Genomic DNA, 21787 nt, shown 5'->3' on the forward strand with positions numbered 1-21787 from the left:
CAGTAGATGTGAACATCTTAGAGTGGTTCAGGTATGACACCAGAACCCAGAAAGTCCAATTCACAGCTGGTTACTTCCAGATTTTCCTATGGGGTTTTATAATTGTGTTTATCAATTTATGAGTAAAATCAAATCTGTAATAAACATAACTTGACTTTACTATACTGTTACATCCCTTTTATATTAATAATGTTTTGTAAAATTTGTCAGTAAATGCAATATAAAAATTGTCTGATAATTTTAAAAAGTTTGATAATTTATGAACTAAATAACAGCGAATGATAAATCAGAACTTAGTATTGCAACAAGCTAAAAAATATTCAATAGTTCAGTTAGTTTATAAATTATGAGAATTGTTTAATAAAAAAAAAAATAAAAAAAATAAAAACATTTCAGGCCCCAAAGGAAAACAGTTTATAAATAACAGTTCATTTAATAAAGATTATTTTTGTAACATAAAAATGTGTTTAAAATTATGCAAATTTTATAATCACAGATAAATGTATATATACAGTATACAAATGACTCAAAAGTGTATTGGTGTATTTCAGATTGATCCTGCTGTTGCGAAACTAATGAATGAAGAGGAACTGTCTAAGTATATTCCTCGGTATGGCGATAGAGTCTTTGCAAAAAATTGGATGCCGATAAATGCAGAGGAACATGGGAATGTAGACAGAAAACAGAAATTGATCAACCGATTGAGAGAAAAAATGAAATTACCAGCAATTCAAAATCAGAAAAAAAAAGGAGTTGGCAATAAGAATGCTGAAAGCAAGACAAGGAAAATTGAACTTGGGTGGATGAACTACCAAGATAGCAGCTACAAACAAGTAAGAAGACCCAAAGGAGGTGGAACACGAGAAATTGTTGTTAAAAAAGGAGACACAGTGTTAAATGTTCTGAACATCGGGAAAGAACTTTTTTTCCCTAATGGTAAATCAGTAAAAGGGAATATTGACGATTTCAACTTTATGCTCTGTGTCACTGGCTCTGAAGAACCACTCAAAGAAAATCAGACAGTTGGTGGATTGTACGAGGCAACACGTTACCAACTTCTTAGACTGTATGTGTGCACAAGACTGAAAGATCAGGATTCTGATCAGAGTGATGAAACTGACACAAATTTGACTCTAAAGAGATCCCGGCTTACTTCCACACCAGACTCATCTCCATGTCCTTCAGGATGTAACAATCAGAACAGAAGTCAGACCTTGCACTCCCCGACTGTTACACCTGTCAGATCTAGTGACAATGTACTCCAGTCTTCTGATGATGAAGTGGTGTTCCTGGGTAATGATGTGAACACATCCTTTGACATGGTCTCTGACACACTTGTATACTCACCTGTACATGTTGATTGTGCGGGGAACGAAACATTTACTGAAACAATACCGGAAACAGTTCCATTTGAGCCGGATACAGTCTTTGTTCCAGGTAGCTCATTCTATGAAATCACAGATGCTATAGAAACAGTGCCAGAAGATCCACCTCAGGCAACTGACACCCAGGAGCCATCAAACAATGACTTGTTCTTTGAAAACCCAAGAAATGTGACTGAAAGTGAAACAGTAGTGATTCGCAGAGTTCACTGTGTGAATGATATGATTCAGGCTTTCTCAGACAAAAACATTCTACATGCCAATGTAACAATTAAACGTGTACTCGAAAATGGTGAGGAGGAAGCTGGCGTCGGGGATGGAGTGTTCCAAGACTGTCTTACTGAATTTTGGGACACATTTTATGCAACAAGAACCTGTGGAACAACATACAAGATACCAACTCTGCATCATGCTTACCAAGAAAGAGAGTGGGAAGCTGTTGCACGTATTTTTGCCATTGGATGGGTGCGCTTTGGTTACTTGCCAATTCAGCTGGCACCTCCTTTTCTAAAAGAAGCATTGTCCCTTCCTTCACCAGAAACTAGTCTTATGGAGGTGTTTTTCAATTACATTAGTCCAACAGAGAAGGATGTTTTAAATGAAGCACTCCAAGACTTTCAAAGTGCTGACATGGATGAAGTCCTCAGTGTACTCAGCAGTCACAACTGCACAGTGCTTCCAAATGAAAACAATCTCCACAAAATTCTGGAAGAAATTGCACATAAAGAGATGGTGCAACAACCAGCCTACATAATAAAATGCTGGCAACCCATTCTGCGATCTGTTGGGGAAAACATGACAGCAGAAAGTCTGGACAAGATAACTGAAAATCTTCAACCAAAGGCAAGAAATGTGGCAAAATCCTTCAGATTCCCACAAAGGATGTCCCCTTCTGAAACAACAGTATCAAATCATCTCTTGCGGTTTGTTAGGGAGAGGGACCAGAAGGAGCTTGGTCTTTTTCTCAGATACTGCACAGGGTCTGATTTATTTCTCTCCAAGACGATTCAGGTAACATTTACCGAAATGAATGAGTTTTCAAGAAGGCCCATTGCCCACACTTGTTCACAACACCTTGAACTGGCAAGTGACTACAGCACCTATGCAGAATTTAGGGTAGAGTTTTGCTCTGTGTTGAACAGTGGAGTGTGGGTAATGGATATGTCATAGACATGTGAGTGTTAAAGCTAAAGTGCCTGAACAGCATGAAAAAGATGTCTGTTAAATTTGACTGAAAATATATATATACTGAAAGGAATGTTCTCATTTGTAAATGTTATGCAGTTCATGAAGTTGAAATAACAGTTATTTTAAGAACTATTGTGAATGGAATAGTATGGTCGTCAATGGGTTTTCAAGTTTTACACTATTTCTAATAGAGTTTAAGCTCATTTGAGGATAGCTCCGGTTATGTTTACACTTTTTCATTTTTACATCCAACAGTTACTCTAAATAATCTATGGTTAAACCAGTACAGTTTCTCTTGAATTTTTATTTGGAGCAACTGATTTATGTATTTTGTAAATAATAGTATACTTCATTATCATTATAAATTGAAAGTCAATTCATGTTATACATAATATCCAGTTCATTAAGTTGAAATGGGAGTAATTTGAAAAATGATTGCTAATGTAATAGTATCATTGTGTATGTATTTTCCAATTTTGCTGTTTCTAATTGAAGTTTATCAGACTGATTTGAATGGGACAGTTTTAGGTTTTCCCATCAGGTATTTCTTCAGGTATGTTCACACCTTTTTTCCATTTATACATAAAGCAGTAAATCTAAGTAATATGTTGTTACAGTGCAAGCAGTAAATTTGCATTTGAATCGTTTTATTTGCAGCAACTGATTCATATATTTTTGTGAACAAGTGTACTATATTATCATTAGAAATTTAAAGTTATGTCATGTTACACATTACATACAGTTCACAAAGTTGAAAAAAAAGGAATTATTGTAAAAAACTATTGTGACTGGAATAGTATTGTTGTTTATGGGTTTTCCAATTTCACTATTACTAACAGAAGTTTAGTGGTTGGATGGGGCAGTTTTATGTCATCCCATCAGGTATTTGTTCCATGCCCATGCCGTTTTCAATGTATACTATATATCCAATAGTTAATCTAAAAAATCTGTTGTTGAAACAGTACATTTTCACTTGAAATGCTTTATTTGCATCAGCTGATTTATTTTTGTGTAGTACAGATAAACCACATTGTTGCTTTCATATTAAAACAAAGTTCTTTGACTCATACTTTGCTGCTTTTTCCATTGTTACATTTTTTTCAATAAACATAGTTAAGAACACACACACACACACACACACACACACATATAGAACCTGCAACCTAGAAAAAAGACATTCTTATATTTACACACAAAAAAATGTTGTGCATTTTTATGATTATGGGATGTTATATAAACCTAAAAGTTCCCTAACCAGAGGCCGGATGTTTTTGTAGAGTCTCAATGCCTCTGTGGCTGCTGCAATTGGCTGTAGATTATTCTCCTCCATAACAAGAACACAGAGGTCATGGAGGTCACGATCACAGGGTATGTCTGATTTCCACAGGCAGACATTTTCATGGATAATCACATCCAATCTTTCAGCATCTACAGGATCCAAATAGTCTTTTGTTTGATAGAGTTCTGGTAAGTTGTACATGAGGAATGGTTTCCCATGTTGTAAGTCACGACCATTGCTGCGTCGGATTCGGTGGTTATTCCACATGTTTACAACAGTGTCCAGTTCGTCCTAAACAAAGCATATTAGGCATTAGTAGAAGTATAAAGAAGTGAAGCAGTGTTTACTGAAGCAGTAGACGTAAAACATTAATTGTAAATAACTATTAAAAGCACTATTACCTAGCATAAAAATTGCACCAAAACAAATCTAAATAATAAACAAGTAAAAAATAATATTTTTAAATAGTAAATAAAACTATTGGAAAACTATTAATGTATTTACAGCTATTTAAAAAATAAAATCCAAAACAATTTACAGTTGTAAGTTGTTTTGGATATTTGTTGTAATATATACATGCATAGTTTTCCAGTTGTTTCATTTATAAAATTTTATGTTAAGCATTAGTGCTGAATCCCACGGCCGCCTATTGCCAATTTATGTGGACAAGCAATTCAGCATCACATCAAACTGACAGCGACCGAAAATAAATAGCGAGATTAGAAACAATGGCAAGTAACATTTTAACTTCAAAATGTTAAGACATAAAAAAATGACACTTTAGAACAAATAACTCTGCATGATTAAGGAAAGGTCCGTGTACCTATATTTTGGTCATTTGATTTTCTATTTTAAAATAAATAAAGATAAATGAGAAACGGTTTGATTTTCGTTTTGTTTAAGAAAAGGAAAACATTTAGCTGGAATTTTCGTATTTTTGTTTGTGGGTAAAAAATGAGATTATGCTTTAATATTTGTTTGAATGTGTGGGCGGCGCTGAAACGCCCCTTTCATCCCTTCTGTACCGCACCGACAAGTGGCGTCCGCAAGCTCAGTTCATTTTCACAAGGAGAGAAGCGGCAGACAGCAGAGTTTATTAATCCTGCCAATTCTTTGCTCGTGCTGCTTGCAAGCTTTATATATATATATATATATATATATATATATATATATATATATATATATATATATATATATATATATATATTTCTTTTTTTTTGACCAAACAGAAATTAATTTATTCAATGACATTTGAATTTTACTGTAGGCCTAAATGATCTACAATGACATGAAATATGCAGATTTTTAGCCTACTAATTTTATTCTATGCCTATTTAAGAAAAACCTCACAGCCTAACATGTTTTCATTTGCTATTACAAACTACAGCAACTGAAGCTTTATCTTGTAGAGTGTAGTCTGCTGCACTTCTCCGATCGGCGGATCCCGATCCACAGCTTCCATCACGATAACAAGAGGAAAGAGCTTCAGCTCCGTCAGTTTGGGTCGTAGACACCCTGAATTACATGAAAACCTTACAAAACTCAACAGGATGTGCTTTCTGTCATCTCGGTCTACATTAACTTCTTTATGAAACGTCAGAAATGAAACAGGCTCATGCATCAGACGAACCACATGTCTACTTTTAAAATAATCAATTTAAATAGAAAAAAAATAATAATAAATTTATATTTAGGCCTATGTAATTCAAATGAAACCAACGAGAGGTGCAGTGTTTCCCGTCTGAACTCATTATCTGTAATGATGTCACACCATACTGTCATCTACATTATTCGTGAATTCAGTTCATAATTCTAAGTAGCCTATAGCCTATAATTAAAACATTTAAAGTAGACTAATTATGGGGAAAACTTCACTTATTTTAATATACATTTTATTATAAATGTGGGGTTGGGTTTTTCCCATTTTTTTTTATCAATGGCCTAGAATAAAATAAGTAGGCAAAAAATTATTAGTAGGCCTATATTTTACTCCATGTCATTGTAGATCACAGGCTAAAGTAAAATTCAAATGGCGTTTTATGAATAAAGTTGTCAAGTCTGCTTTGTCAATAACATGCAGCAGCCGGGAAAATATAATATTATTTTTTATTTTATTATTATTATTATTATTATTTTATCTTGCAAGCACCACTAGCAAAGAATCCGCAGGATTAATAAACTCTGCTGTCTGCCTCTTCTCTCCTGGTCAAAATGAACTGAGCTTGCGGTCACCGCTTGTCGGTGCTGTACAGAAGGGATGAAAGGGGCGTTTCAGCACCGCCCACGCCCACACATTCAAACAAATATTAAAGCATAATCTCATTTTTTACCCACAAACAAAAATACGAAAAATCCAGCTACATTTTTCGTTTTCCGTTTCTTAAACAAAACGAAAAAAACGAAAATCAAACCGTTTCTCATATATCTTTATTTATTTTAAAATAGAAAATCAAATGACCAAAATACATGGACCCAGGTCCTATAGGCAAGAGCATTTTAGCATTTTTCCTCAAAATTTTTTATATGGACAAGCAGATGTGAACTAAATTATACAAACAGATTACAAGTCTAATAATAAGAAAGGGTGATTGGACAGTTTGGCTACATTTGCCTAATAGAGTTAAGCAAACATGAGTAAACATACCAAAAGAGAAACGCCGCGTTTAATGTTTTTTAATAAATGTTAAACAAATAAGATAATTTTATAGCAGAGTAAAGAACATGCAGTTACCTGAATTATGGATAGAAAACAGAACTGTATAAGGCCTTTGTCAGTTGCATCGCCTGTGAAATCACCAGCTGACTGTAGTTCTTTGAACATATCAATCCAGTAATCTGCGTTTTGTCGTCTGTAGATACCCCACCAACTTTCTATTCTCTGGTTTGCTTGGCTTGTTCCTTGAAAGACACACGGCCCATGCACAGTTCCAGTCGAGTCTTCACGAAGAAACTCTTGTAGCCTGTTGACGTGGACATTTTCGGTACCAAAATCGGATCGGATTATTTTAGGGCAACCCCTTCTTTCAGCAACAGCGCGGAAATAATACCCAGCAATTACTCTAGGATTGTTATTTGTGAAGTAGGCTTGCATCCAGATGATGTGCCGCGAAAAACCATCAATGCAGCCGTTAACTGCTATGCCATACGGCTTCAGTTTGTCGTAAGAGTCCATGTGCCATAGATAGTTAGGTCCTGGCACTCCATAATGTCGCCTACGCAACCTCCTCCCTCTTCTTTCTTCCACACCTGATGGATCCAGACTTATCTGTATCTCTCTAACCATTGCTGTGGTCAGCCGCAAACCATTCAAACGGCATCTTTCACGCATCATTCGGTAGCCATGCAGACGTCCCGGTCCCTCCAGCTGACTTGCAATGAAATTGACTACACTTTCAGGGTCGCTATATTGTCTTCGACGATAAAGTTGCAGACCCGACAGCCTCCTTCTCAAGTGTCGAACACTTATGTGTAAATTGTCAATCACTGATAGACACAGAGCTATTTCAGTTTGAGTAAGTCCCTGATCAAAGAAAAAACGAATACGATCATCCATGATGCTGCCTCTATGTTTTTATGCCCATACACAGAAGTCATGATAATGATAAAACGACTTTGGTTATGTCGAGATAACGAGAAAATTAAGTCGTTATAACGAGAAAACGAACTTCGTTATGTCGAGATAACGAGAAAATTAAGTCGTTATAACGAGAAAACGAACTTCGTTATGTCGAGATAACGAGAACATTAAGTCGTTATAACGAGAAAACGAACTTCGTTATGTCGAGATAACGAGAACATTAAGTCGTTATAACGAGAAAACGAACTTCGTTATGTCGAGATAACGAGAAAATTAAGTCGTTATAACGAGAAAACAAGAAGGAAAAAAATTATAATGCATGGCCGCTTAGAACTTCCGTACCAGACACACTACAGAAAATAACACCTTAAAGGAATAATTAATCCAAAAATTTACATTTATCTGAACATTTGCTCACCTCAGGACATCCAAGATGTAGCTGAGTTTGTTTCTGCATCAGATTTGGAGAAATGTAGCATTGCATCAGTGTCTCATCAATGGATGCTCTGCAGTGAATGGGTGCCGTCAGAATGAGAGTTCAAACAGCTGATAAAGACATCACAATAATCCACACCACTCCATTTCATCAGTTAAAGGAATAGTGCAATAGTTACTTTTTGTCATATTGAATGTTTTAATGATATTTTTGGTTCCTTTCTGGATTTTAAAAGTTTCATGACCCTCATTGTTTATGGAAGGTCAAAGAGCGCTCGGATTTCATCCAAAATAAGGCTATGTTCACACTGTCAGTTTGTGGGAATGATGACTGCATCAGGTGTGAGTCTCGAAATGTCCCGTTCACAAAGCATCTTACAGTAATGTCTCAAATAGTGTCTGTATGAATGTGACCGAGTCAAGCCCGTATTCCTTACCTAACAAAAAACTATATTTTGTTGACGGCACCCATTCACTGCAGAGGATCCATTGCTGAGCAAGTGATAGATTGCCACATTTCTCCAAATCTGATGAAGAAACAAATTCACATACAAGTCCATTTTCAGCAACTTTTCATTGTTTGGGTGAACTATTCCTCTAATGATCCCAAAATATGGCTAATATTCTTTTTTTTTTATCTTGATTTTAGGGTGAAATAGAAAATATATCTCATAAAAAAATATGAAATTTTGCTTTGACTGTTCACATTCATGTCTGTGAGTGTGAATGAGCAAAACTCAATCCAAGCACCTATAGTTTTACAAACACATTTATCTGTGTTTTCGTCAGCTTATTCAATTATTGACGTCAAGACCAGAGAAAACCTGATTACTTCAAAATAAAACCAGGCCTCACTTATATAACACATTTTAAATCATGATTCCATATAAATGAGGTCTCAGATTTGGTCCCCATCCATAGCTTATAAGAGCCCTTTCACAATCCAGCTCTTAAACACAGTGTGGTAACAAAGTACATAACGTCTTGTAAAAAGTTAATCAGGAGCATCTGTACTTGTATAATATAGGAAAATTACGTTTAGATACTTCTGCATAAATTTCTACAAGATATCAATACTCTACCAAAGCGGCGCTAAAATGTATTGTGCGTTGTTTTCCATACATATCTACTCATTTCTGTAGAGAAAAACAAAAGAAATAAATTCTATATTAAAGTTTGGCTATTTTTAGAAAGGAAAGCACCAAAAAAAAAAGTGTGTTGATTTTTGCACTTCAAATAAAGCAAAACATCGGGACAGTTTTCTTTTTTTCAGTCAATTGAATAAAATAAGCTGAAACACGAGCTGTGTAATTTTAGTTTTATTATATACTATTATAATATATATTTATACTATTACAGCAATACTATTATAGTACTTATAGTTTTAATATTTTAATTTATTTTAATTTTAGTTTTAATTTGTTTGTTGTTTTTTCTTTGTTTTTTTATATTTATTTTTTAAATATTAAATATTTTCTTTTAGTACTTAAACTTATAAGTTGGCAAGACAACATTCCTTATTTACATGTAAGTTTTTCATTAAAAACTTATAAAAAAAAACATTTAGTCAATTAATGTTAAAAATACAGATTTTTAATTGTTTTAGCTTTTTTTTAGATGAAAAGCACTTCAGCAACAAGATGATAAAAGACGATAAAAGAAAAGTTTTCTTGTTTTTCTGTGCAATGAGGTATTTTCTGACATTTATCATATTTCATTTTTATATTTAAAAAACAGTCTACTGCTGCATATGTTCAAAAGTGAGTCCATGTGCATCGTTTAGCATCTTGTCTATAAACTCACATTCATTGCTTGACTTCTTTCTTTTTCAAATGTCTGGCAAAAAAAAAAAAAAAAAGTATTTTTGGCTTTAATTAATGTGCAAGAGATACACATTAACATTTTTTTCCCCATAGAAATGAATAGATAACTACGGTAACTATTTTTTTCCTACCCAGCTGTATCTATCTACGGTGTTTCAGGAGTGCAGCGCCATCTGTTGTCCATCTTTGTGAAGCTGCAGCCTCTCTTTCTCCACCTGAAGGCGCTCTTTCTCAATCTGCAGTCTTCCTGACTCAAACTTGAAGAACTGCAGTTTCTCTTTCTCCAGCAGGAGGCGCTCTTTTTCTAACTTCAGCTTCTCCGCCTCCAAATCCATCATCATCGGCCAAACCAGCTTCCTGTCCTTCTCGCCATCCAATGAGGATGACGAGGTGGCAGAGGACGACGTGGTGGGCGTGGCTACATACATAGAGGGGGCGGGGCTCTGCTGGAGGGGCGTGTTTTGTTCCAGCAGCAGTCGCAATCGTTCTCGCTCCACCTGCAGACGCTCCTTCTCCAGCTGCAGCCGCTCTCTCTCCACCTCGCCCTGCCTCAACCTCTCCTTCTCCACAAGGAGGCGCTCTTTCTCCACCTGCAGCCGTTCGGACTCCACCTGTAAGCGGTGTTTCTCCAGGTCAAGTCTCTGCCGCTCCAGCGCCACCAGCACACCTGTGTTCTCCAATCCAGCTATGCCCATCCCGTACGAGCCCCCGACTCCCAACAGAGTCGCCGCCGAGCCCAACGCAGGCTTTGTGGAGCTCAGCACGCCGAATTCATCAATGTGAGCGAAGACCTCAGGAACTCGGCCCTCGCGGTCCATATCAGGGAGGATGGAGGTAAAACAGTCTTCATCGTCCTCCTCACCACCATCTCCAACCTCCGCCTCCAACTAGAGAGAATTTACAATTAGACACACAAAGTCAGCAGCAATTATGAGACCAAGCACACATATGCCATAGTGGAGTAGACTTGTTTCTCTATAAAATATGATGCATTTTGTAGCAATTTTGCTTATACAAAAACATGATTCCTGTCTCATTTTGTTCAATTCTCAGCCAGTTTTTACATGCAAGACATTACTTTATGCCTAATCCTGATTTTAAGGGTTACACGTACAGTATGGCCAGTGACAGAAGAAAATGTAAGATTTTTGACATGAAATTTGACTCCTTTTTTTATTTTTTTATAAGTGCATTAAAGCTGATGCATGTTGTAAAATAGTATTACAGTTTAAAAAAAACTGTTTTCTATTTGAATATATTTTTTTATGCAATTTATTTCAGTAATCAAACCTGCAGAATGCTTAAAATCTTTTGCCCACCATGTCTGAGGATTACTTCAACCAAATTAGGAGACAATCTGATTAATGTAGTGTCTGTGTCTAGTACATACTCTATAGCTGCTGGCCTCATCGTCCTCCGTTTTGAGTCCAGACGTGTGTGTTCTGGGCTCCCCGAGGTCCGTCAGGTCCTGCCAGTCGCACGATGAGTCTTTGGAAAACCCACTGAGGTCCAGCGACTGGTCGCAGCCACCAAGAGACACGTCGTTATCAGGAGACGAAGGCTCAAACTCCTGCTTCAATCCCGACGACAACTCAGCTTGAAGCTGCTTTCGTTTCATCAACGCGCGCCAGTCCAGATAGCGCCGCTTGACCTCGGCCGCCGTCCGCAGCTCACCCTCGCCCAGAGCGTTCACGCTGTCAGCTACCTCCTCCCACGCTCGCCGCTTCAGCTCGTTGATGGCCATGTTCTGCTGGCGGGAGAACAAGATCTCACGTCGCTTGTGGATCTCGCGGATCAGAGTCTGAGTTTCCTTCACGCTGTAGTTACTCTTCCTCTTCCTCTTCAGGTGCTTCATCTGCAGGAAGTCCATTCTGGCTACGGAGAAATGACTGGACGCTAAACAAATTCTCTCATTCCAGACACATTTTCACGTTCAGTTTAGTGCTGTAGCACAGTTCTAAGGTCAAAGGTCAAATTGTCAGCAGGTCGCTTAGAAAGCGACCACAGGATCAGACCATCTGATGTCCTACAACAAAACAAAAACACTGTTTTAGTTACACACGATACATGTATGATACATAAAAAAATCGGACATATTTGTATATTTTTCTCTGTGCACAAATCATCAATGAATAAAACCAGAAAATTAAAATATATATTGCATACATTTATACAACATACATCAGCATTCAAAAGATGTTTCTTAAAGTCTCTTCTGAGTACCAAAGCTGCATTTATACAGTATAAAGTTAAATATTATTCCTCTTGAAATATATTTTAAAATGCAATTCATTCCTGTGGTACAAGCTGAATTTTCAGCATCATTATTCCCTAACCTAACTCTATGCTAGAACTAAAAGGTAAGAAAATGAATAATAATAATAATTCTTAGCAATTTCAATCAATCAATCAATCACCTTTATTTATATAGTGCTTTAAACAAAATACATTGCGCCAAAGCACTGAACAACATTCATTTGGAAAACAGTGTCTCAATAATGCAAAATGATAGTTAAAGGCAGTTCATCATTGAATTCAGTTATGTCATCTCTGTTCAGTTGAAATAGTGTCTGTTTTAATTTGCAATCAAGTCAATGATATCGCTGTAGATGAAGTGACCCCAACTAAGCAAGCCAGAGGCGACAGCGGCAAGGAACCGAAACTCCATCGGTGACAGAATGGAGAAAAAAACCTTGGGAGAAACCAGGCTCAGTTGGGGGGCCAGTTCTCCTCTGACCAGACGGAACCAGTAGTTCAATTCCAGGCTGCAGCAAAGTCAGATTGTGCAGAAGAATCATCTGTTTCCTGTGGTCTTGTCCTGGTGCTCCTCTGAGACAAGGTCTTTACAGGGGATCTGTATCTGGGGCTCTAGTTGTCCTGGTCTCCGCTGTCTTTCAGGGCAGTAGAGGTCCTTTCTAGGTGCTGATCCACCATCTGGTCTGGATACGTACTGGATCCGGGCGACTGCAGTGACCCTCTGATCTGGACACAGACTGGATCTGGTGGCCACGGTGACCTCGGAACAAGAGAGAAACAGACAAATATTAGCGTAGATGCCATTCTTCTAATGATGTAGAAAGTACGGTGTTATGTGAAGTGTTCCGGTTCCAGTTTACCTAATTAATGCAGCCTAAAAATCCTTTAACGGATTTGGATATTAAAAGCATATTAGTATGTTATGTGTATGCCAGGTTAAAGAGATGGGTTTTTAATCTAGATTTAAACTGCAAGAGTGTGTCTGCCTCCCGAACAATGTTAGGTAGGTTATTCCAGAGTTTAGGCGCCAAATAGGAAAAGGATCTGCCGCCCGCAGTTGATTTTGATATTCTAGGTATTATCAAATTGCCTGAGTTTTGAGAACGTAGCGGACGTAGAGGAGTATAATGTAAAAGGAGCTCATTCAAATACTGAGGTGCTAAACCATTCAGGGCTTTATAAGTAATAAGCAATATTTTAAAATCTATACGATGTTTGATAGGGAGCCAGTGCAGTGTGGACAGGACCGGGCTAATATGGTCATACTTCCTGGTTCTAGTAAGAACTCTTGCTGCTGCATTTTGGACTAGCTGTAGTTTGTTTACCAAGCGTGCAGAACAACCACCCAATAAAGCATTACAATAGTCTAACCTTGAGATCATAAATGCATGGATTAACATTTCTGCATTTGACATTGAGAGCATAGGCCGTAATTTAGATATATTTTTGAGATGGAAAAATGCAGTTTTACAAATGCTAGAAACGTGGCTTTCTAAGGAAAGATTGCGATCAAGTAGCACACCTAGGTTCCTAACTGATGACGAAGAATTGACAGAGCAACCATCAAGTCTTAGACAGTGTTCTAGGTTATTACAAGTAGAGTTTTTAGGCCCTATGATTAACACCTCTGTTTTTTCTGAATTTAGCAGTAAGAAATTACTCGTCATCCAATTTTTTATATCGACTATGCATTCCATTAGTTTTTCAAATTGGTGTGTTTCACCGGGCCGCGAAGAAATATAGAGCTGCGTATCATCAGCATAACAGTGAAAGCTAACACCATGTTTCCTGATGATATCTCCCAAGGGTAACATATGAAGCGTGAAGAGTAGCGGCCCTAGAACTGAGCCTTGAGGTACTCCATACTGCACTTGTGATCGATATGATACATCTTCATTCACTGCTACGAACTGATGGCGGTCATATAAGTACGATTTAATGTGTCCTCCTTAATGAATAAAAGTATTGTTTTCTATCAAAAAAATAAAGAAATATATAATATACTGTACAAAATATTATCTATTGAGTGCAAACTTTTGAATGGTAGTGTATATTATGTATTTTTCAAAATACTATAGCTATAAAAATACACAGTTAATATGGTAAAACTGTGGTATCAGCCCCCACTGTCATAAAAAAATATAAAAAGAACTTAAAAAGAAAAAGAGTCTGAAAGCTTCATATCATGAGATGATTGCATAATCATTATGCAGTACTTTATTACAAATAATACAACCACAGTTCATTTTTATTCAAGGGAATAACTGTAGTATATATGTTTTTTTTTTTTCTTCTAGAAACTGTAGTTGCAGGAAATATTTTGTCAAGTACATCCAAATACAGTATGATTATCAATATTCCATCGCATTGAGCGATATTATCATTCAACTAAAACATAAACACATCAGTTCTGCTGTTGTGTTTCTGCAGTTCACTTATTACCATGTCACCAAGAAAAAAGCGCTTCTATAGGCACCAACACAATGGTGGTTTGCACACATAATGCTCATTATAAAACATAAAACAAACGCCTTAGGTATTTTATTTATTTATTCAAACACTCACCGGTGGAGAAAAGCATCAACAACAACATCCTGACGCGTAGCGCTCCGCCTCCACAACCAAACACTTCCGACAACGCGACTCTCCAGCGCGATTGGTCAAAGAACGTCGCCGTCCTCTCCATTAGCCAATCAGATCACTCGCTGACTGGTCAACTCCGCCCACAGCATAAACCTTCCTGATTCCGGTGCGTATGGTTTGGAACACATGTGCAGGCGTGCTAGAGAAAGCAAAACAAATGCTACAAATTGCATAAGACACATGTAGTGATAATATTGACTACATATTATTAATTACTATTATATGATATTATATTTCTAATATATTAATAGCAGTTAATTATGCGTATCTATTTTAGTAGTGCTATAGGTGGTTGTCACTGACTGTTATGGACGGGGTCCGGTGGGCGTTCCGCTGCGGTTCGTGGGCACCGACCCGTTCCGAGTGGACCCTGGCGGCCCGCTGCGTGCAGCCGGAGGAGAAAGAACGAATCGGGCAGTTCGTGTTCGCCAAAGACGCCAAATCTGCCATGGTGAGCATGACAGAAGGATGCATGCATACACTTCACAGTTCATATCATTTTAAAACATTTTCCACGTCTGACATTCAATATGACGTTTTTTTTTTGTCTGTGTGTTAATATTTCACTTTATTTACATTGCACAACTTTGCTTCAAACTCCTGGATACAAGTTCAGGCTCACTAAAGAGCATCAATATTGATATGCAATTATATGCATTCATTCATTCTTTATTTAATGATCCATTCAATTAAAACTATTTCATATATTTTGTTTATTAATGCATTTATTCATCTACTTATCTGTTTTATCAATATTGTTAATAATTGATTCATTTTCATTCATTTATGCATCGATTAAATAATTTATGCATTAATTCACTTCATAAATTAATAAATTATTATTATTTGTTTATTTGTATATTATTCATTCATCCATTCGTTTATTAATGGAATTATTCTCAATTTAAGTCACTCATTATTTACTTATTTTTTTGTATTTAATTAATTAATAAATGCATTAATTATTCAAGCATTAATGAATTAATTCAAGTGCTAAAGTTTGAAATTAAAAACGTTTGTTTATTTGTTTAATCGTAGTGTGATGCTGTCTGTTGGTTTTTGCTGTTGTGTGTGTGCACCAGGCGGGTCGTCTGCTGATCAGAAAGCTGGTGTGTGAGAAGATGGGTTTTGCATGGGACGGGTTTCGTCTGGAAAGAACCGCACGGGGTAAACCTTTCCTTCCACGGACCTCATCCACTCCCGGCGTCCCCCATTGGAACTTTAACGTGTCCCATCAGGGAGATTATGCTGTGTTGGCAGCAGAAGCGGGACGCCAGGTGGGCGTAGATGTGATGAAGACCAGCAGACCAGGTAACTTTCACTGCCCCTGAGTCACCTGAGCATCTTGAACCAATGTAATACACGAGTCACTGCAGCTCCATCAGTGGCCAGCAGGTGTCGCTCTATTCCTCTGCTTCAGGAAGAGCATTGGACAGTATGTAGCTGACAAAAGCTACATACTTTTTTTTTTTTTGTATTACATCATTTCTGACTCTACTGTAAGATATATATCTGCATCAGCTCATAGGAATCATGTTTCAGTGCAGAACATAATTATTTTATTAAAGTTTTTTCCTGCTCTTTTGAAAATAATGCAGAGTTCGATGTATGATGATATATAGCAGATGTTTGATGATATACTGTAACATCCACAACTCAAAACTTCCTCCACAGTAAGCCACATTTTCTGAACTATTGCAAAACAGCTCCTCAATTCTGACATCATGGTTATGAGCGAAATTATGTATATTAATGAAATAAAAGAAAGAGTATAAAAACGCATATATTATACTATTATGAAAAATGAAAATATTTATTAATATCAATATTTAATATAATTTAATGTCAATTATATATTTTTTTAGACAAAAAAAGTTTTTAATGTTAAAAAAGTTAGTCATTTTCATTTGTACTTTTTTATTTGTACTGTTATAATTTAAAAATAAATAAATATATTACCAAAATATATTACTTTTCAATTACTTTTAAAGTAATTTTAGCATTTGTAATAACTCATATATTATATTATTATGAAAAATATAAATAATTATTAATAATAAAAATCTAAATGTTTAATGTTCAAACAGTTATTACATTAGTAGTATTTTTATAAATTATTTTATTATTTGTACTTTTTTATTTTTACTTTTATAATTTAAAAATAAATAATTATTTATAAATAAATATATTACCAAAGAAACATCACAACTGAGTTCATTAACACATAACGCTTACATTTAAATCTCAACACCTGTTCAATATTAAGTGACTGTGCCAGTACACAGAGGGTGGCCAATTCTTTTTTAAAGAAAAAAAAAAGTTTAATGTTTTAATGTTCAGAGAAATGGTGGAAAAATGATTTAAAAAAATTGAAGCACAACATTTCTTGTGCCGAAACCTTCTTTAATGTGAAGTTCAAGGGTAAAAAGCTTTTAGGTATTATACATGTATTTTTGTATCCATTTTCAGGCAGTAGCTCCGTTCAGGAGTTTTTCCGCATCATGAATCGTCAGTTCACGGATCTTGAGTGGACGAACATACGGAAGGCCGGATCAGACTGGGACCAGCTGGACATGTTTTATAGGCACTGGGTAACTATAGCAACCACTGCTTCCTGTTGCAGCATCATCATCATCACACACACATCTATAAACCAATCGCAGCAGGAGAGAAATTGTGCTGGATGAAACTGTTCCAATTCTGATCCCTGTTTCCATGGTGATGTGATCTCATCACTTCAGCATGACTCAGTTATGCCAGTCGGTGGTCATTTGAGGAATCTCATAAACACACACACACACACACACACGTACAGGTATGAGTATAATGTGCTGTAGGTGAGAATGTGGTCAGTCACTATTACAAGCACACACACACTCACACATTTACACACACTCAGACACACACACACACACACACACTCACACATTTACACGCACACTCAGACACACACACACACACACACATATACCTGACACTACAAGAACACTTTATGCATTTTTACATTTTTAGTAAAAAAATAGCATATTTTACCTCATTAATCATTTTAGCATTGAGGATGTCTGCGTAATATCTTACAGTAATTAAATTATTTTTGAGGTAATAATTGTTACCTCAAATGAGATTGTTATTGCTTTAATAAAAAAATAAATGTGTTGCAATAATAACTAGAATATTTATAATAAAATCCTGATTCTATGCTGATTTGTTTGTGCTGAAGTGTTTAATGTGCAAGAAAAATTTTTTTTTGAATTGATTTAACTTTTTTTGTTCACAAAAATATTACATTAATTTTTGCAATTAATTACGTGTATTCATATTTCAAAACCCTATTATTTTTTTATAATATTGAAAATTATAAATAATAGCGTTTAAGAAATTGCTACATTCATTTTTTTTTTTGTTTTTTTTAGGAATTAATTTTTACTTTAAGAATAAAAATAAAATAAAAAAAATTAATGAATGTGGTTTCCTTGTGCACAACTCGCACCAGTCTCTGATTTAGCTCATCCAGCCAAGTGAACACTATATTGGGCACAGTTTTTAATATGCAGTATAAATACTCTAAATTATTTAAGCATTTCATTCTAAACCTATCCAGAGGCCTGATTACCTCTGATTGGTCTGTTTCTCTGTCCATCGAGACGTTGAAGGAGAGTTTCATCAAAGCGATTGGCACAGGGCTGGGCTTCGACCTGCAGAGGGTGGAGTTTCACATCTCGCCCAATCAGATGCGAGAGGGCCAAGTGTACCAGCTGACACGAATGTACCTGGATAATGAAGAGGAGGACTGGACATTTGAGGTGTGTGTTCAGGATGTAGAAGGATTACTAGTCACATGACTGGTTTGGGAGTGAAAGCTGGAGGAGAGACTGAAGACGTGTGTGTGTGTGTGTGTGTGTGTGTGTGGAGCCCTGCAGTGCTGCTCGGTCTCTCTGTGTCTGTCAGAGCGTGTGAACGTGACACAGATCACAGGCGCTTCGCTCACATTCTTCATTCCTCTGGACTTTCCATCTCACAGCTGCGAGAAAGAAAGAAAACTGAAGTTAAAAGAATTCACAGGCGGAAACAAAAACACTGAATTCTGAGGATAAAAAAAATTGGCACTGCAATAAAGAAAATTTATGTCTAAAACAATTGTGACATTTGCAATTACATTTTTATTCCTTTGCAGAAACATGCTTTCATTAGTTATATCTATAGACATATTTAAAAAGTTTATATTTAAGTATAACATTATTATTATTACCATGCAGTTCTTATATAATTAAATTAATTGATGCTATTAATTTTAAGATTTTCAGTATAAATATGGAAGACTGTATCGGACAAAAAAAAAAAAAAAAATTATATATATATATATATATATATATATATATATATATATATATAAGTCTTGTTTTATATTATATAGAAATATTTAATATATAAACTAAGCATTTTTCTACATGTATGTGTTGTGTAGATAATAAATATAGACAGTATACACACACATAAAGCTCTGAATTATGACAGCCCTTTACATCTTTTTATACAATGTTCTTATAATTGACTTATTCCTGTTTTTCAGGAGAGCTTATTGGACAAAGATCATCACGTCGCCGTGGCGCTGGGAAAGCCAGATATCAACACGTCTGAAGTGAGTTTAACGATTTTACACCTTTTTTAGAAGTCGAGACAGTTCATGATGTCATACTTCTTTGTTTCATAGGGGGAGGCTGGGACTGTTTGTGAAGCTCCGCCCCTTTCATTCACACTGTTGAGTTTCAGTGATCTGGTGTCTAAAGCCACGCCCCTTCTAGAGGAAGACCCCGCCTACTGGGAGAGATTTCAGAGCAAAAAGGAAGCACCTTCAAGACAAAGTGAACAGCAGTGAATACATTTATATATATATAATTTGTTCTTTTGAGGTCCTTCCTGTTCTTCCATCTTTTTTTAACTCCGTCTTTAAAAAAAAAAGTGACTATTTGATGACCCTTCAGCTTTATTACTTATTTTCACAATGACAATGAGCATTGTTCATAAAAGTCAACTTGAAGTTTGTTTTCATATTTCAACAATCTTTTAGACATCTTTTGTTATCAACGGATTCGTTTCGGTAGACAAAAATTAACAATTGATGATGTTTGTGCTGCTGTTTTCCCTCCAAAATGATGTCACTTCCTGGAGGATGATGTCATCAAGGACCTGGCTTTATTATACATATACGTAAAATTGTAAATAAAAAATTTAACTTTTTCATAAAATGTGAATGATTATTAAATTACCATAGCTGTTTCCACCACAAAATGATATATATGCATTTAAAACGTTTTTTTTTTGTATTATTATTATTATTATTTTGTTTTTTTGCTTGGTGTGAAGCATATTGGCGATGTTTAATGTTCAATAAATGAATACATTAATTAACAGTCACTTTTAGGGTTTCTTTTTATTGTTAACTTTAACAGAGACACAAACTAACGATTGATGATGTTTGCGCTGCTGTTTTCCCTCCGAAATGATGTCACTTCCTGGAGATGATGTCATTAAGGAACTGCCTTTAGTTAGTTAATGGGATATAAACTGTGAGTGTTACTTTATGTATTATACAGTATGACAAGTCTGATGAAAATGTACAGCATAGGAATGAGCCGTTTATGTAAGAGATGAGTGTATTTTCCCAACCTACACTCCTCGAGTCAGTCTCTCTCTCGTTCCCTTCATCTGCCACCGTCTATTTTTATCAGCAGGCCATTAGGACTGTGTGTTTGAAAGGTCCTGCGTTTAACAAACCGCTGCTGTTGGGACGCAGGTATGCATTTCCGCTCCTGCTGTTTTGGCTCGTGCCACACGACTCTGTCCAGACTCGGACAGTAGAGGATACCAGAGCAAAGTCAATTACAGCTGAGCAGAACGGTTAAAAACACAGATGGGATCCGGTTTGGATTAAACCCTGTACCCAAATGTAATCACATCTTCTCTAAAGTAAGAAAACAGAGACTAAGCAGAATGTCGAGTGATGTATTTTTCAAATTGAAATTTTTATATAAATGAGTTCTCATAATGCAATAAAAAAAAAGCTTAATATGATTTGAAATGATAAACGAATCATACTGGCGGTGTTTAATGTTCAGTTATAGTTCAGTTGATTCAGCATTTTATTTATTATATTTTGAAAGATTTTTTAAATTTAGAAATACCTTTTTTTTTCTTTGCTTGACATAAAGCATATTGGCCATGTTTAAAGTTCAATAAAGTACGACATTAATGATAATTTTACTTTTTATTTTTAATAATTCTAATTTAATAAAATAGATTTTATATTTTGAAATATTTTTTTAAAATAGAAATACCTTTTTTTTTTTTACATGGCTTTACTACTTTTTATACTGGCAATGTTTAATGTTAAATACATTACAATACATTTAATAGTAATTTATAGGACTTTATTATTAATAATTATATTTTCAATTTTTTTTTTTTGGCCTAACAAGCAGCATATAGGTGATGTTTAATTCTGAATAAATGATTACATCAATTAATATATATATATATTTTCCTGAAATCTCGAGTATCAGCCTAATGCTTCCTAAATAACACGCTCATAAAAACAGGATAGCGAGCGAGAGCTGCATTAAAGAGAAGAGCTCTCCTCCTCTGAGAGTATTTTCAGCTAAAGATTTATCCTTGAGTCCCGATTAATTCAGGATTGAGTGAGAGAGATGCACTAGTGTGTGAGTGTCTGTTTTCTGTCTGTTTGATGGAAAGTATTTCCAAGGTCAAAGGTTAAAACAGCAGCATCGCTGTCCCATGAGAACGAAACTCTAAAAGGAGGTTTGTTCTCTTCAGAAGGTCACTAGACAAAGAGCAACAACAGTCTGCGTGATTTACAGGCTCACACAACAGTGAACATGTCCTGAACGAATGCCAGGTTTCTGTTTGGCTTCAGGTGCTCACACACACACACACACACACACACACACACACAAGCTTCACTGTCCAAACTCTTCTCCCAGACGCCTTCCGTCCATCCGTCAGTGTCCTGATTTGCTGTGTTAATCACTATCACTGTGATTCGTGCGGGAGCCAAAATGGAGGTCAGGCTCACAGTGTCCACAGATGCCTTGCAGAAACACCCGAAGATGTGAAACTGCAGAACGTTTACAGCACAGATGGTTCAGAAGACGAGAGGGAATCCAATCTCATAAGACAGACAGACAGA

General features: G+C 36.0%; 2 protein-coding genes across 4 annotated transcripts; one reads left to right on the forward strand and one right to left on the reverse strand.

Moving 5' to 3' along the window:
• Nucleotides 1-9820: 9820 nt before the first annotated feature.
• LOC113081251 (myb/SANT-like DNA-binding domain-containing protein 4) lies at nucleotides 9821-11705 on the reverse strand. The gene is made up of 2 exons (XM_026253325.1): nucleotides 11075-11705; nucleotides 9821-10571 (listed from the first exon to the last, which is right to left on the reverse strand). The coding sequence occupies exons 1-2, from the start codon at nucleotides 11552-11554 to the stop codon at nucleotides 9840-9842; spliced, it is 1212 nt and encodes a 403-aa protein (XP_026109110.1). The 5' UTR covers nucleotides 11555-11705; the 3' UTR covers nucleotides 9821-9839.
• Nucleotides 11706-14668: 2963 nt separating this feature from the next.
• LOC113081245 (L-aminoadipate-semialdehyde dehydrogenase-phosphopantetheinyl transferase-like) lies at nucleotides 14669-19865 on the forward strand. Of its 3 annotated transcripts, none has more exons than XM_026253319.1 (7): nucleotides 14669-14689; nucleotides 14861-15034; nucleotides 15666-15894; nucleotides 17053-17174; nucleotides 18228-18386; nucleotides 19154-19222; nucleotides 19295-19865. In XM_026253319.1, the coding sequence occupies exons 2-7, from the start codon at nucleotides 14891-14893 to the stop codon at nucleotides 19457-19459; spliced, it is 888 nt and encodes a 295-aa protein (XP_026109104.1). In that variant the 5' UTR covers nucleotides 14669-14689; nucleotides 14861-14890; the 3' UTR covers nucleotides 19460-19865. The 3 variants fall into 3 exon arrangements, with proteins under 3 accessions (XP_026109104.1, XP_026109102.1, XP_026109103.1); XM_026253317.1 differs by having other exon boundaries at nucleotides 14681-14765; XM_026253318.1 differs by lacking the exon at nucleotides 14669-14689 and adding an exon at nucleotides 14697-14765 and having other exon boundaries at nucleotides 14864-15034.
• The last annotated feature ends 1922 nt before the right edge of the window (nucleotides 19866-21787 follow it).

Source organism: Carassius auratus, unplaced genomic scaffold, assembly GCF_003368295.1.
Source record: "Carassius auratus strain Wakin unplaced genomic scaffold, ASM336829v1 scaf_tig00033530, whole genome shotgun sequence".
NCBI lineage: Eukaryota > Metazoa > Chordata > Actinopteri > Cypriniformes > Cyprinidae > Carassius > Carassius auratus.